The 17,492-nt window shown below is 37.4% G+C and overlaps 2 protein-coding genes across 4 annotated transcripts in view; both read left to right on the plus strand.

Annotated features, from left to right (window-relative positions):
• The first annotated feature begins 19 nt into the window (after positions 1–19).
• LOC110844606 lies at positions 20–5,869 on the plus strand. Of its 3 annotated transcripts, none has more exons than XM_022090849.2 (13): positions 20–123; positions 227–373; positions 469–1,119; positions 1,198–1,385; positions 1,480–1,716; positions 1,805–2,911; positions 3,045–3,551; positions 3,635–3,874; positions 4,011–4,190; positions 4,284–4,390; positions 4,483–4,594; positions 4,706–4,876; positions 4,970–5,869. In XM_022090849.2, exons 2-12 carry the CDS (start codon positions 292–294, stop codon positions 4,859–4,861), a joined length of 3,567 nt encoding a protein of 1,188 aa, XP_021946541.2. In that variant the 5' UTR covers positions 20–123; positions 227–291; the 3' UTR covers positions 4,862–4,876; positions 4,970–5,869. The 3 variants fall into 3 exon arrangements, with proteins under 3 accessions (XP_021946541.2, XP_021946542.2, XP_035703895.1); XM_022090850.2 differs by having other exon boundaries at positions 4,973–5,869; XM_035848002.1 differs by having other exon boundaries at positions 43–123; positions 232–373.
• Positions 5,870–6,018: 149 nt separating this feature from the next.
• The window catches only part of LOC110842908, a 98,596-nt gene continuing 87,122 nt past the window's right edge, over positions 6,019–17,492 (plus strand). The window contains exon 1 of the mRNA XM_022088778.2: positions 6,019–6,283. Within this exon, the coding sequence (XP_021944470.2) occupies positions 6,211–6,283 (73 nt within the window). The 5' untranslated portion in view covers positions 6,019–6,210. The remainder of the gene's footprint in view (positions 6,284–17,492) is intronic.

Genomic DNA, 17,492 nt, shown 5'->3' on the forward strand with positions numbered 1-17,492 from the left:
AGCAGTGGAACCGCGAAACCGAGCTTCAAATTTTACAGTAGACGAGAGGCAACACGTGCAACGGGAAAAGGTTTCCAAAAAAGTAGATTGTGATTTCATATTTCAAAAATCTTAAATATACAGGTACAATTAAATTATATTAAATTAAATTGCAGTTCATTTTTTTTGCGTAAATGTCTTTAGGATCAATTTTAATTAACTTACTGCTCCTTCCTTTGTTTTGCAGAGCAGGTTATTATTGCTCTGTAATAAAATAACGTTATTCCCTCACATGATCACTGCATACTGACAATGGTTATTAAATTGGCTGACGTAGAGATGGGAAGTAAAACAATTAAGCCGTCGCCCACTGGAAAACGTCAGCTGGAAGATGGTAAGTTGGTAGATAAATGTAACCGAGGCTAATACTGTTTATTTTTCAAGTGTTGTAAAATGAAATGTTATTATAAATTATAATTCTAACTTTAGGACCTTCTGCCGACCTTGAGGAAGAAGAAACGAGGAAAAGGACTAAATCTGCTGTCGACGATGATGTCTTGAAAAGTGTTGAAGCCTGTGCAATCGTCATTGGCTCGCCTACCGCGTCCCCCGACTCCAGACTTCATTGTCTTGCTGACCTTTTTCAATCGATTTTGGATAAAAACGTAAATATTGTACTGATCACTGAAGATTTTCCAGCCTGGGTGAAAAATGCGATTTCAGTTGTTTTAAAAGATACAACTCGAGTTACATCTAAATTTTTTAATGTCGTCACGTTGGCTGTAAAAGTGGCTCCCACAATTTTTGAGTCCCTCATGGAAAACGTACTAAAGATAGCTTTATTTTACCCTCGAGAAAGTGGAAATGTTCAAGAATCCTGTGATAATTTTATGGAATTTATTGTCCACACTTTTGAGAAGTTAAGACGATTCCCAAAATTTATTGCAAAACTTTTGTGCTGCATTCGTGATAACCTCGAACCAGACAGTAAGTACGAAGGACGAATTATTAGTGCCAAATTCAAAACGGCTGTCGGTACTGTGATCAATTTATTAACTGTTGGACAAATTACTGATCTATGGAAAACATTACAACACAATTTGGAAATTGAATGCGTTAAACCACTGAAAGAAGGCATTGGTATGCAAAAATTCTCCTCATTCAATTTATATTATTGTATATAGGACTATTAAAAACATTTTCTTATTCCTGTAATAGATGATGAGAAAACAAAGGCTTTCTTGTGTATTGTGACCGATATTTTTGCCGAATTTTTGTGCACTATCAAAGTTACTGATTACACAGTTCCAGACGCTACAGTGGAAAAAATTTCAGAAATGATGGAAAAACTTTGCGAGGAATGCTTGAAACCATTTGGACTGCTGATATCCAATAGAGAAAAACTGGTACAAGTGTTACTTATTCATTGCATACCATTATTAGCTAGGAAATAAAGTGAACCGGTCTCCATTAATTAATTTTTAATAATTTATTTTTTAGGAGTTGGTGTTAGTGAAGCAATATCTCTGTTTGGCGTATGCATTTGGACAATTACATGGAATTATGTTGTGTTATAATGCAAAGTACAAGGGAAAGAAGCCATCCTTCTGTTTAAATGATTATTCAACGAATGCAACGGACTTGTCGTATCTCCAATCGTATATGAGTGGGGAATCCTGGATTAATTTGTCGAATCGGTTATTAAAACGCAAAGATTCTTCCGCGAAACAACTATTAGTGAGTCACAACAATGAATTTATAACACTTTAAACACTGTAATGCTAGATTATGTAAATTTTTATGTATTATGATGTGTCTGCAATAGGTTAATTTGGTGGCTCAGAAACTCGAGTTTATGACAGCGTTAGAGCAGAAATTTGTTATTACGGAACAAGAAAAGGACAACACAGTGACATCAGAGATGAAACAATCATTAAAGGAATCTGCTGAATTTATTTGGACTCACCACGTCCAAAGTAAAAATTGTGTTCAAATTTCTGACGAGACTCTGAACCTTGTTTCTCGACACATGGAGCCACACAGCATAATTGAGTTAGCTACAATTTATGTTCAACAATTTCAAGATGTGGGAGGCTCGGTCGACACTGTTGCACAGGACTTGTCTAATTCAAACGAGAAAGCAACTCATATCTGCTATCGTAGTGGCGGAGCAACTACTGAAAATCCAATATTCCACTTCGCTTTAATTATAGAAGCTCTTGGCGAAATTATACGCAGAATTAAGAAAATGAAGCTGCTTCCAAAGTCATTAAAGGACATTCTGAATAATGTGCTATCAATTGAAACTAAACCCATTTTACTTGTGGAGCTCTCGTCATCATCATGCGCTTTTGATTACAAAACGCTGAAGAATCCAAGTCCAAACTCAAAATTAAATTATGGTAGCATCATTGGAGATTTACTAGCGTCAGTGAACTCGGCTATAGCGGAGTCCTTGCACGAGCCTGCAAATACTTCTCGAAAAATGCGTGAAGAATTTTCAAGTGAGCTAATTCAGGGAATGTTGCACTTTCTCAGCGGTCTATACATTGAAACATATCCAAAAGATGTGAAAACCGTAGTGTTTCTGTGTTCTTGTGCAATTTTGGTGGCACTTACCGACCAAAACTGTGATAATTCTAGCTTGGACGAAGTTTCAAAATTGGTCGTTTCTTCTGGAAGTCAGTCTCAAGGGAATGAAACTTTATTTTCTATTCATTGGGTGTCATTATTCCAATGGTATATAGGTAATGTGGATAGATTTTCTCAAACAGCACAACTGGACTTGTGCAATATGATTCTGAGCAATGTCTTCATGTCACCAAAATTTATGGAAGAATTTGAAAAAGATTTGGAAAGATTGTGCAACGCTGAAAAGATTGACTCTCCAACTGGTTGTATTAGTTTGATGACATTGGAGTACATATTAAAGGTAAGCAAGACATGTACTCACCTATGCAGTTACACGCCTACTAGATATATATAACTTAGAATTTCTGATTTTCCTTTATCATTATACTTATTTCTTACAATGAGTAAAGTGCATTCATTACCTTCCTTTTTAGGAATTACAAAACCCGAAAACGAGATTAGTCTCCCAATTAAACGACCAGTGTAATAAGCTGACCCAGTTTGTTGTTCAAAAACTGGAAGATGCAGACGCTTCTTCATCGCCCAATTTTTACAGAGCCTGCTGGTTGGCACAATTAGCGATTGACAATATGGATGAAGACACGAAGAATCTATATAAGCGCTCGTTGGCTACAAAAATTAAAAAATCCTTGAGATTTCTAAAAACAAACCATTCTACCCAAGATCTTTCCATTGTGTATGTCATACGATTTATGCATTCTGTGTGCAAATCTAAAGCAAAAGTTCAGGATGAATTGCCTGCTGAATTCCTAACAAAACTTTGGAAGTTTTGTCTTAATTCAACCATTTTGCAACACTGTGACCAGTTGCCGTCAAATAAAAAGGAAAAAATACCAAAGAAATTTGTACAAGATATTTTCGAAGCTTCTAGCCCTTCAGATTTTCAGTTAATTTGCAACTCTTTGATGGAAAAGACAATAGTGCGTTGTTTATACTTTACATTATTATACTCCATATTAACTGTTTTTTAATTGTTGTCTAACTTTGCCCTACATTTTTCAAGGAACTTGCTAATACGCCTCACAATTTCCAAGAGATTAACATGATCATCCAGATTTTTTCCGACCTTGTGGACGCAGAACTTCCGGCACTGAATAAACCTATTCGTCGCCACACTTTACAAGAATGTCTACACAAAATGCTACTGTTGACACTAGATTGGGACATTTGTGATGCTCTGTGCTTAAACAATGCTATCTTACCGTATATTCGGTTACAAACAAAGATTCTACGACGACGTGGAGTAAGTATTTTTAACGAGTCGCATCTTTGTATGATTAATGAATTTCAAATTCGTTCAATGTCTCGGTGTGTTTGCCCTAATTTTTACTTTCATTCATAAAATAATCAATTAACTTTCCTTCTCCTCCAAAAACAAGGCGATGGTCAACTTGAAAACTCTCGCTGTTTGTCTCATGTCCGTCACATCAGTGCCATTGGCGTCCGTTGAAGACTCGGCCACCTTCAAAATAGTGTTTTGTGCACTGACAGATCTTATGAACGCTCTAATTGTTCATAGATTGGATGTTATTGCATTCAGATCTCACATCTTCCTTCAGGTGAGCTGCAGCTCGGTTTCTTATTAAATATTTATCAATATCTCTCTGGCGGTTTTCATCTATCACATTTTCATTTTTGCAATTTCATGTCAGTGCTTCCAATACCTCATTGAGTGTCTCACTCAACGAGCAGATCAGAAGAATAAACTCTCTGACGGAGAAATTCTAAATGTTCGTACTTGCGGTCACAGTATCGAAAGGTAAGATGGTACACATTTTGCGTTTGGAGTAGGATATTGTAATATACAGGTTTGGCATGCACTAAAATAATATTAATCTCATCATGAAATAGGTTGTGTCAATCTATGAAGTTGGGCCAGAAAGAACTGTCGCGAGTTTCACCTTACTTTGTCACCGTTATCATAAAGCAGTTTGAGTTATTGGCAGTTTACCCCGCTGTTAAGGTAATTACTTGCCTGGCATAGTCTGCCTACAGCATTTATGTAATCGCTATACATTTATGTACACGTAGTGCACGTGCATATGTATATTCATTGTTCGTGTTCATTTTATAGGTACCACTGCTCGGTGGCTGTTATAAACTTCTGGATCTGTGTGATGAGCATGGAATTTCTCAACTAAATTCCCTATTGACAATCGGATCAAAAGAAATTCTAAAGACAATCTACGACCAGTACAAGAAATATTATCAGTACAAAGGGAGGGTTTAACAACGTGTTTTATGGGTAAACTTCACCGTTAAATATTTGTCTTACTTATTGATCTTGCTTTGCACTATGTATGGGATGTTCAACTAACCAACATGATTTGTTACATAGCAGTTCAAGTCCTTCTTCAGCGGATGGCCAGATGCACCAGGGAACGTGTCATGTCTTATTGGAGAGAATATCATATCATATTATAATTATATAATATGTTCATCATAATATAATACTAGAAATGTTAATGTATAAGTTAACTTTAGACTGTCCATGCATTTTGTACATTGTGAATTAGTATTTAGTAGCATACATGCTAAGAGAACCATCAAAGCAAGAGAGGTTTGTTGGGTTTGCTTCACTGGTGGCAGCAATGCAAAAGTAACTCGTCATATGCAATATTGGAAGCCCCTCTAAAATGTGTTTCTCTATTATAGCAGACGCTGTTGGCTGGCATGCTCTTTATGTGGGATGTCTGCAGGATTCTTGTACAGCATGTTTGGGGATTTCCCTTTCAGTCGAAGCTGATCCGTCTCCGTAGTCGCAAGTGTTGGCTCGTGCTGTCTGTAAAAGGATCCTGCTGCACCCGACAGAACCCCCTTTACGACTGGAAATTTGTAATCAGTGAATAAGAAACCATCTGCCAACCTTTGGTTTGTAGCTCTCCTCTCGGATTGTTCTCTGTAATTGTTTTCGATGTACCGATTAAGCGTATAACTTTCGTGAACAATGTTGAACACACGAAATCTGTGTAATGTTGCGATTTTTTGTATACCGGCGTGTTTTTTGCGTGTAAGCCGCTATTGGTGTAGTTGTAAAACCTAGAATATACAATACATCTAGTGAAATTTACTTTTTGTATTTCATACTACAACCTAATTTATATGTGCAGTACTGATTTTATTGTGAAATTCGACTATGTAAATTGAAAATGTGACACGTGTTATATATATCAGTAGTTTTTATCCCAGCCATTCTATTATGATTAATTTTTTGACCAATAAATAGTTTATCAAGAAATTTTGTGTTTACGACATTTGCAGTTTCGTGTTTTCATACGGATAGTGTATAAAAACTGAAAATATGAAGTTGAACTTAAATTGAAGTCTCATGAATTTTTCATAAGAAGCCAAATTCGGGCAGAAACGGGTGGAGCTATGATCATGTTACGTGATGATAACAAAAAATGACTGTTGTGCTTCCTTACAAAAATTGCTTGCTTATCAACGGGGACTGAAAGTGGGACCAATGCAGGGACGATGAAATTACTTCCATTCCATCCTTCCTCATAGACTGACAGTTGCCTATTTCATAACATTGGAGTAGTTAATGACAAAGCAATTCTCTAGCCGAACATAAAAATGGCTAACTCAAGAAGGGACGGCGGCGGCGATTGCGACTCGGACGGGTCAATCTCATGGGAGGACTTTTTCGGTAAGGCTGCAGAACTTTTGTATGCACATATTTCTCCGATGAACATGGAATGAAGCCTTCACATGAAGAGGAAATCATACGTGCATTGTATTGCATAGTAATATTATATAACTCTCCAGTCAAACATAAGCCTCGCCAACAACCGAGCACAAATCATAATGCACTGATTGGAAGTATTTTGTTAAACATTTTCAGTTGCGTTTGGTCAATTCCGAAACAGCATGCAGTTTCACCCGTGTGAGGTGAAACTGAACTTTTGGTAACCAACAATTAGTGTAATACTGATCACCATCGTTCACTAGAATAATTTTTCACTGTCTTGAGAAAGGGCTCACTCCTACCAAGAATGGGCCAGAAATTACAATAAAAATAAACAATTCTTGGGTGTACTTTGCATGAATGGGAGGGTCACGTTGGTTAGATGGGATGGAAAAGAGACCCCCACCAAACATTTCTATTCCGTAATAAAGTCCCAACTTCGTCATAAAACTTTGCATGAGAAGAAGCCGGCTTCCGGATATTCATGTTTATGCTGTTTTGGGACGGTTTCTTTTCCATCGGACTTTTCTTGTTTTCATAGCACTCGTTATTTTCTTTACAAATTTCGCCCTTGAAGAAACGGAAAGTTTAGTTTGTTGTTTGTAACTTGTGCTGGTCAATGGACTTGTACATGGTATCCAGCTCATGGAGTGAAGGGCTGGCAGATCCTGCCAGCTTCTGTTTTCTTAAAAATCTTCATTCATGCTCAAAATCAAAAGTTTGGTCAATGTTGTATTTTGAGAAACTAGACGAATTTCTCAATGGCCATATTCAGAACATCAGTCTAATCAATCCACCCCGTTTGCCATTCGCCACGTGTGCTTGCATGTTTCGCAAATTATGGGCACCCCCTCTCTCCGTAGTCTTTATCGATCTGCATAATCAAATATAATCCGGGCTTCATTCAAGGGCAAGGGCGATGAGAAAGGGTGAGCAGTTTTATGTGAGACGATATCAGTGACAAATAAAATTAGACAAACTTTCTCCAACTACCACCAGTGGCCATGTCACCCTCAAATCTCACTTTTCTCGTATGGTGGTTCCTGAACTGTCTACTTCATCAACGTCGACGGGGTGTGAGGAAATATTGACTACATTTGTGTTCATACTGTTCGATATGAGTCGAATGCTAGGTTGAGTTGCACATATTGTAGCCCTTAATATTGAGTTGCATTGTTGCATAGTAAAATATCCTAAGTTGGTCGAAGTCGCCCACACACAACCACCCCTTCTTCTTCTGGATAATATCGTATATCGACCCCGTTTCCTCCCCATTTGCAGCCATATTTATCGAGGATGACTGGCTCTGCTGTGTTTGTGTGCCTTGAGCAAACCCCGTGCAGTACCGGGCATAAGATTTCTCCCCCAATTGCATCTCTGGAAACTGGAACTGGGAAAGCTCACTTCGGACTTTTATGGCTTCATACACTGTCAATATTTTAGGGCCAAACCAAGGCTTGGGAGTGAATTTGTCAATACTCTGTTTTTGTTCGGGATGACGGAACAAGCAAAGGAAATTGAAGGCTGGATAAGGAATATGAAAATGCAGCTCACAAGTTTTTTTCTGTCATGAACAATGCAGCATTATCATCACACTATGTAGTCTGAGATGTTTAGTACATGCACTGCGTAAGTTATTTCCAATGTCCAACGAGGAAAATGATCCATCCATGCCAGCCAGCTAGGTTCAGAAAAGACGTGCAGTTTTATAACATTTCTGTGTATTAGCACCACTCCCGAGAGACGGACCCTTACGAGTTTTCCCTTTCCTTTCCTCTGGTAAATTGGATTTGGATTTGCTTTTTGTGAAACAACTCCCATTTTCCAAGTTGTAAAATCTTCTAAACACCCCCGCAGAGAAGTGGTAATCATAATCTCGCAGCGAGAAACAAGGGGAGTCGCCCTATAAATGGAAGAACAGGGTGCAATCAGCTCTATTGGAGAAAAAAGTAGAATTGAACGTGTCCTGTGTTGTTGGACACAGCAAAAAATGTCATTCTCCCCAACTTCGATAAGATGAAGATAAAAGTGGAGCAAGGAGACCTTGAAATGTTGTAGTAGTGGAAGGAAGAGATTTCTCCAATCACACTGCATTCATCACATCATTAAACTAGGACAAGAATAAGGAACAAATATAGCATATTTGTTCCTCTTGATCCGGATAAACTCCGTCTCATCTCATCGCATGACGTTAGTACTAAATAACCAATTGTACAGACGTGAGCTTTAGCCTTAAACCCATCTTCTCCATTTACAGAAATTCTGCCTGGCTGGGTGGAACCGATAAGCTAATTCCTAAGGTGTTAGACAAATCACGTTTCTTCCATAATTACATTGCAAACTATGAAAATCAATCTCACATGGATATTAAGAAAAAGTTAAATATCTCAACATAATTACGTACGCATGCATGCATAATGACAATCATATGTAAGTCCTCTTTTATATCTATTAAACTCATAGATCCTGTATACTTGAGCTCCTCTGCAAGTGGAAAAATATTTATTCGCGTCAAGTTCATAAGTTCCGTTTATGACAGCCAGGTTTGAAAGCAGCCGTTCTTTGGGAAACCTTGACCCAAGATGTTATTTAAGGGATTAATCAATTGTCACCTTCCGCAACAAATCAGTCAGTCACCGAGAAGGCGAGAACAAAAGGCGATTTTGCTCACCCAACAACTTTCATATTCTTCAAGTCAGCCCAACTCTGGGTCACTGGCTACTTAAATAATAATCTAATTTTAACCAAGTTCATCAAAGGGTTCCGTCTGACAAGAAAGTGAAACAAGTGAGAGTAATGAGGGCCCATTACCACATTGCAATCAATTGTCGAGGTAGAAGACCGGTAGACGAACGTCAGGTCGACTTCTGACAACCATAATGTAGACCCATAAGCTTTTCCTAGTGAAACCAACCGTAAGTTATGGTTAGACCATTTTATTAAAAGCATAGCACTATTAATTATTGCGTCCACGGGCGGCTTCCCCATTATAAATGCGGTTCGATTGGCAAAGGATGCAATAAAATTGTAAACTAGATTTTGCATAAAGTTTGAGTACAATTAATATGAATTTGCATTTCTATTTTTAAATATGGTCTTGGAGAGGATGTTACAGATCAAAGGGATGCAACAGATTTTCATTTTTCCACGAATTCAGGACATTATCAGGATAAAGCTGAATGCAAACACACACAATACACATCGTATCCGGTTTCCTTCACCAAGAATATCGTTTTGTCAAAAGTCTCCAGCTCAAAGTAGTTGAGATACCATCAATTGGTGGGCTAAAACTAGAAAGTCAATCTCATTTGTTGAATATGTGTACCAGAGCCCTTCACTTCTCACTGATACAGACCACCTCCCATTTCTGTCTGCTATCTTCAAGAGATCCAAAGTCATTTTCTCCAGAAGAGAGAGACAGAGGATTGATAGAAATACAAAGGATTTTGTTTGACTTAGGTCAGGTGCCTACCTATTGACACCAGAAGAAAGGATGCGAATGTTTAAGCTGCATATTTAGCTATGTTTATGTATGCATGTATTTGCTGATATGCAACTTTATGTCAATTCGTGAGTTCCACTTTCAAAGCATGTAGATACATATTAATATTTACAATCTCCAATTTTAACTGATAAATTCTACCGACAACTTAACTGGGTTTATATACAGGATGCCCATAATCGCTAATCTTTTTGGTTTGAATGATTTTTAATCTTGCGATTCATTAACTAAATAACGTGATAATTCATATTTTATTATCGACCATGCATATTGCTAGTATCGCTTGTTATTTCGTGACCACGTTAAACTGTACATTTATCAGTGAGAAGAAGTATGTATGCACATTTTTATGAAACAATTGAAGAAATGCAAATTTCGGCATGAACAATGATAAAATAAAACAGGGTTCCTCTCTTGGTCCAGATTTCTCCACCGATTATGCATTTCGGAAGGCAGAATCCTGATCACACTCAATCCTACTTGATTAATGAATCATGCAATGAATAATAAGGTGACTCATAGTTTTATTTTGGTTCCATTCCATTGTTATTGTTGTTGGGCAGCAGCTGAGCTAAATCCATTTTTAATGTATCTGTATCAATCATCTCAGTCAATGTCAGTCGTCACCCTTTTTGGTGGTCCGGCCGGGCATTATTCTGAGCAGAGTGGACTAGATTTTCGCGTCGAGATCGATTCATGGAGATAAAATTTTGAATGGGGTTGTTTGTGGTCTATTTGGCACTTGATGGTGTGCTGCAGAGGCGTTTTAGCTTTCATTTGCGTTTGAGATGCAGACTCAGATAACGTGTCAGAAGTGATTCGTGCGTTCTAATAAATCACTCACGACTGACAGTAGGATGCGATTTTATGAAAGGTAATGGGTGCTAAAACTCTCATTTCACTGCACTGATTCTCGATTAATTTGACTCAAAATCAATATAAGACTCAGGAAAACTCTACACAATTGTGACCAAAATAAAACCAAACTCCTGCCCGTTTTGATTTTCCATTTTCAAGAACTGGACGAAAATTCATAACACGTCTTGTATGTAAAATTGCAGTGTCGTTGCCTATAAAAATATTCACCCGTCCAACGACCGACAATAATCCACAAGAAAATTTATCACGCATTTTAAATGACCAACTTTGCATCTGACAACAATAATATACCTTCGTAAATGACATATGTAAAAACGGCGAATGGTGACTGGTAATGTTTCTAATGTGCGTGTAATGGTGGATCTTTGTGTGACATCGAGTCAGAGTTGGACAAAAAGTATTCATTAAACTCAAGTATATCAACTTATCTCTGGAACACCAAAGAAATACCTCCCGCACAGAATGAATCCTTTGCCAAGCCGTGTGGTTGGTGTGTTCATCTCGTCCTTTTAATTCATGGAGAAGCATTTCTCATCCAACCACCACTTAAATATTGCAGTGAATAATAACATATAATGAAATGACTCTGGCTAAATTCTCCTAACTTTGATGACCTTGGAGGTAATCAGCTTAAATAAGTATTCGCTCAACAGAAGCATATTTGTAACAGCGCAACTTGCACGATACCAATGCAACTACTTGTGTATGTAGATACGTGCACATATGAACACACAATTGCAGCTATGAATAGTTGCTTGAGCTGATCTGGATAGGACTGGAACGGTGGACCGACGAAATTCGCAAAACGATTAATTAAAACATGCATTAAAGGAGTGGCCGTCTTAACTAAGATCTACAAAACATACATTTTAATCCATTTATTTCAAGTGGTAATGGTGGAATAACTTTGTCATTTTGGCGTCTGTTTTCCACAAGGGTGTATTTGAACACTATTGTTTTGCTATTTACAATTGAAAACAATTCAATTTCAGCTCTAATTTGTTCAAGACCTTCAACTTTAGTTTGTCTTTTTAAAAATCAACTTTTTATTGCACACTTGAGATGGAGGGATAACAATATACATTCTACGTACATAATATTCGTTTTTTAGCATGGACTGAGACGGACTTTGATTCTATTATCATTTGCGTCGCAACTTTCTGGTCTTGTGTTGTGATTAGCAGCATGGACAAGAAAAAAATCACCTCTTTTAGACATTACAAGCACATACTAAATAGTATGTACTTATACTAGAAGGCTTAAACAAGATTAAGATAAATCTCTACGTTATTCAGAAGGATTGTAGTCACAGAGTTAAAGTTACATAATTATTCAAGAATTAATGGAGCTTGGGCGATAAAAAATGAACCATATAACTAAACAGCTATGAAACCACTGCTAAGATAATTTGGCTTCCAGAAAATATGTTCTCCTTAATTTAAACAATAATAATGATAAGACCATTCTTACTATTAAACCGGACGATATTAAAACTAGACTACAACAAGTACGTTGGTCATCAGGAAATCTCTGCAATGACGCACAGACTGGAGGAAAGGATAAGACTTCTCGCTATGAAATCCAAGACCTGAGCTGCGGAGATAACCCGAGTTCGAATGGACTGTAACTCATTAAAAAATACATTTTGAATGTAACAAACTGGAGATTTGTTTGGTTCATGGTTGAAGATTCCAACAACCTTCTTAACCTGTCACCTGTCAGATTAATATGGATACGAAATGAAATGGGGATTTGCAAATTACACCGAGTCCATAAAGGATTATTCTGCTAATTAAACTCAACTGTAATATTTCAAACCTGAATAAACCGTTCATACGCATGTGTGTAACGCAGTCAATGCTGCTAAAGCCTCCAATTAAAAAGTACAAATGCACCCGAATAATCCACAAACTTATACATTTTACAGGACTACTTAGTTTTTGTTTCAGAGGTCAAATTTCCTATTATTGTAGATGTGAGAAACAATAGTAAACTAATCAGGATTATAATCCATTAGTTTATTTGATATTAGAATTTTAGTCAAGTATTGACAAGACTCATCCTCAGTTAAATGTAAACTGAAGACTGCAAAGTCAATTATTTGTCGGGAAAGTTTTTACCCAATTTTGAGAAAGCCCAATAAATAGTGAAGAAAACCACAGAGTGCCAAGTCTTAATGTGCTCTATAGTGCATAAAATGAAACAATGGAGAACAATGCGTGGGTGATCATTCATGGTGATCAGTAGAGTTATTCAACAAAATGTATCTTCTTGTTGGGAATTAGAATAGTTTCACGGTGTAGATTTACACAGACAAGACGACGGCGACTCACTTGTGTGCCTTCGTGAGCATTGAAACATCAAGATTGAAAACCATGTTTGAAACGTCGGTTTTTTGCAGCGTTGGAGTATTTTTGGAAGTTTGTCTATCTCTTTTAGCATCCACACCACACGGCACGGAAGATATTTACGCATGCATGAGACACGCATGAAGTTACTGAACAGCAAGTTAGCCAACTGTTATGCAATGTTACTCTGAGACATGCACATACGTATCTGCATTCCCTGAGACCAGTCCTGGAAACTATTCTTCCTTTTAATATACAACTTTGTTCTCTTCGAATCTTCACAGAGAAAATTGTTTACAAACAGTCAACCAATCAGTGCTGTTTTGCCACATTTTCAAAATTTTATGAGCTGTGGATGATCAACAAAATCTACAAATGAATTTTTTTATTGTTTCCAAAAGCTGTAATGCGTGCGTTTGCATATGAATCTAGATTTTTTAGTGAATCCCTCCAGCCATCCCCAGATTTAAAGTGTTGCTGTTGCACGGGCAGAGTTAAATAGCATTGAAATCCACCATGGAAGGGCAAGTACGCGCAGATATGGAAAGTGTTCGATTATTCTAAATTAATGCGTTAACCAACTAACCAGTCGTTCTAAAGTATTGGAGGCGAACAAGAAAAATGGCTTTGTTACCATCGTTTGATGTGCAGGATGTGCAGGAGTGTACAGAGCACGAACGGATTCATAGATCATCATCCCTCTTTTAGTGCGTCGCGTTCACAGATAATTCGCATGTACGTACGTATGTTGCCTGTTCAAATTGCGTGCTTATGCGTGCATTGATTGTGTTTCTGTATGCAAATCACCCAACCCAATCATTCAATCTTCATCTGTTCCATTATGGACTTGGACGTTAATATGCATTCTCAAGTGCAACAAAGCACGACGGCAAGTAACACAACACAATGCAAAATACCAATGCAGACACATTATATAAATAAGTAAATGACCCCCAATCAACTCTGCCAAACTCGTGTCTCGGTGTAGGTGGAGGAACAGACAGTGATTTACGGAAGATCAAAGCAATCAGATGGACTATCTCTGTGGTGGAACTTAATTTTAGTCAAAAGTGAGCTGGAAAATATCGTGTAGTTAAAATATGTAAAAATATATTTAGCAGATACTGATTAATATTGCAAACATTCTGTGCTGGTCTAATGTAAGTTGGATTTTTTTATAGAAAATTCATATTTAATCTTCATCGCACTTTTTTCTCGAGAAAGAAAATTCACAGAGCTTATTTCACAATTCAATCGTTTGTTTTTCGAGGTAGATTCGTAATTTGATTTTCAGCCAATAAAATAAAATATTGATGGTTGGTGACCTTAACTTTTAGAAAAACCGTCCTGGTAAGTTAACAGATCTGGAATCTTAACATCACGTGGACAATGACTTTTTTTCTGTTTGGCATACGGAATAGAATGAGAGGAGTTCACCGGCTTGTCGGCGATGATTGAAGAATGAAGATGAGATAAATGCCAGATATCTCTCTGCGATGATGCTCCTGCCACAAGTCTTTCTTGACTTTGGTTGTTCCGAGTTCATGCAGAAAGCTTATTATTATTTGCTTTGCTCCTCTCATTGAACGGATTTGTGTGTGTGTGCCATCGACCTACAGCTTCTGGCAAAGATTCACAAATTGTTGCACTTTGCTGTATACGTTTAGATAGACATCTGCACACGCATATTCACGCTGTCGAAAGTCCTGAGGAGGTTTTGTCACTTTTCCTGGCACAGTGCGAAATTAATGATTTTTTATCCTCGTCTGCACTCTTGAAAGTCGTTAATTTACAACGAGGCTAATTTAATAAAGGGTAATTCATCAAGTGACGAATATGAGCAAAACTATTCAAAGAGATGAGCCTCGCCTTGCCTGTAATATAATAGGTCTTAAGTACGTCAATTGCGTGTGCAGACGCACCCAAGACCATTGAGTCTGCACATTTTTCATGGTTCATGATAAGTGGTTTATAAATACAAATATGCACCGATTTTTAGTGTATGAAAGTATGATCATGTCCAGACATATTTATGTGCAATGCATACATATGTCAAATAAAAACATAGAATTATAGGTTATATTTCAGAACCCAATCTAAATCCCCGATCTGAATGACGTAAATCCACCCACACAAATATGTCGCGTTGTTCTTCTAAAAATAATTTTATTATTCAGATGTAAGTGTGAGTTACACTTTTACTGATATTTTTGAGGAATTTGAGTTCCTTATATGCACCAGTCCAAACATGGGCAAGTAGGTGGTTACACCTCGGAATAAAACCGAGACATAGTGGACACGCTTTATCTCCATTAAAATCCTTCGCAAGGATTTTGTCGCATGAAAACAAGTCGAACCGTTATCCAATTGTTTGCACAAGAGAAAGACGACTCATATTTCGACTTCCTCACCTTATTGCTTAGACTAGCTGAACATTCGTGGAGTTGCATATGCCTCGGCACATGAGTTATCCTACCCAAATCAACATACATATGTAAAAACTGTATACGAAATATAACACGCTGGCATCAACTTTCTTGTTTTCGTTTCATGCAGACGTACAAAAATTGTACTTCATATGTAAACAAGCAATTTTTAAGATTTGCAGTTGCCAATTGTGTTTCAAATGTTTATAAAAACAACGCATTCCTCGACTGCATTATATTAATGGTAGATTATTGATTACACTTTATGATAACGAAACTGGCAAACCAACTCCATTCAGCAGTATTACGACATTTCGAAGAAATTTATTTCGCACAAAGCCACCACTGCCATTGAAAATTAAGCTATTTGTACATGTATTGGCAAAGTAAAAGAATCCTTTCGCTCTGAAAGGGGAAATATTAATATTTGATTCATATCCATCCAGCTGTATGAACCCTATTTGTTACTATGCTATTTTAACGGCCGAGTAAAGGATTATATGAGTCTGGGATTTGACCGCAACAAATAAGATCAACTTTACAAAAAAAACCAACCCCAACCACTGTCCTTGGCTGAAGAAGTTGACAGTTACAGAGTCGGCTGCTCTGTGCATTTTTTTGCAATAAGTTGACTTGCACTGATCCATCTCTGTCCAATATCTTCCAACTTTGGGCTTCAACTGCTAAAAGTTTTCACGTCTCATACATATCATCTCTCCCTCATCCTTATGAAATACTGATTCGTATTCATGTGCATAAGAAAGAAAGAACACAAATCACTTTCATAAATATGTGTGTACGTATTCTAAGGATTTACACTGGACTATGCAGACAAACCCCAGAGACGAATTGCTGTCAAGGCCAGAAACCAAGTCGCCAAGCAAATTTGCGGAGACTTCAACTTTAAAGAGAGGAAAAGAGTTTTACTGCCTTGAGATGGAGAACTATTTGAAAATCAAGTTTACCGTTTTTGCTCTTTCCGTACAAGAAAATCAACCGCAGAGTTCAGTTGCAGCAACTTTTTTTTACACACGTAAAAAAATCCAGACACTCATCTCGGATAGCTTCAAGAATTTTCGAGTCTATGTTCGAAACATAATGTAAAACCTACATGCGTACAGTCTTTTGTCTTGCCCGTAAAAGTTTTATAGCACCGACCAATTTGAGAGTTTGTGGCAGACTCTGAGTTGGCATTGCTGGAGGATTCGAAATCTAAAATGTAGTTTGGTCGAACGAAATTGAGCGTACATTTTGGAATGCGTCATCAGCGCAGAGTCTGGTTATCAGAAATCTGAGTGCTCTTCGGCGTTTCTTTCCTTGACATCAATACTTAATTTTACTCCCAATAATACATACTCGAATGCTTCAAAAGTTAAAACTTCGGCTCCACACGCTGGAAAAAATACCTTCGTCCGATTGAAATCTACTCACACACAAAGCTTGGTCTGAATTTACAATTGAGTTTAGTCTTGAGTTCTGAATTTAAATTAAACTGATGCATCATGCACCTTATTCGCTTTAAAATGTATAAAATACGCACAAATAAACCCTGGAGCTCATTATTTATGTGCTTTTGCAAACAGTGGCAAGTTCATGCAATGCACCACAGTCCTGCATTAAACTTGGTTGTTTATTGTACCTTCTGGATAAAGAACAACTGCTGCTACCGCAATAAATTGGGGTTGAATGGGTGACAGTTTGTATTGAATTAAAATTATCATTTTATTCAGAATGAGCGGATGAATCTTAAACGGGAGGCAGCCTGCCTACAGATAAAGGCAAACAGAGTAAATATGCGTGTGTATAAATAAAAGGGAGGAAGCGACTTTTAGATAAAAATATTAAAATGGAAATAATGTTGCAGTACAGACAAAGCCACGCGCAGGCGGTGGTTGACCATTTAGCATTTTTGGTCACTCAAATGTCACATACAATCAAAACGAGTCTCATTTAGTGTAAGGTAAAACTTTAATGTAGGAAAATGTCTTGCTTAGATCACAGATTTTATCGCCCGC

Source organism: Folsomia candida, unplaced genomic scaffold (assembly GCF_002217175.1).
Source record: "Folsomia candida strain VU population unplaced genomic scaffold, ASM221717v1 Fcan01_Sc002, whole genome shotgun sequence".
NCBI classification, from domain to species: Eukaryota; Metazoa; Arthropoda; class Collembola; order Entomobryomorpha; family Isotomidae; genus Folsomia; species Folsomia candida.

Coding starts and splice junctions, on each gene's coding strand:
- LOC110844606 (XM_022090849.2), top strand. CDS start 292: ATGGTTATTAAATTGGCTGACGTAGAGATGGGAAGTAAAACAATTAAG. Junction 1,386..1,479: donor TATCCAATAGAGAAAAACTG/GTACAAGTGTTA, acceptor TTTATTTTTTAG/GAGTTGGTGTTAGTGAAGCA. Junction 4,595..4,705: donor CAGTTTACCCCGCTGTTAAG/GTAATTACTTGC, acceptor TTCATTTTATAG/GTACCACTGCTCGGTGGCTG.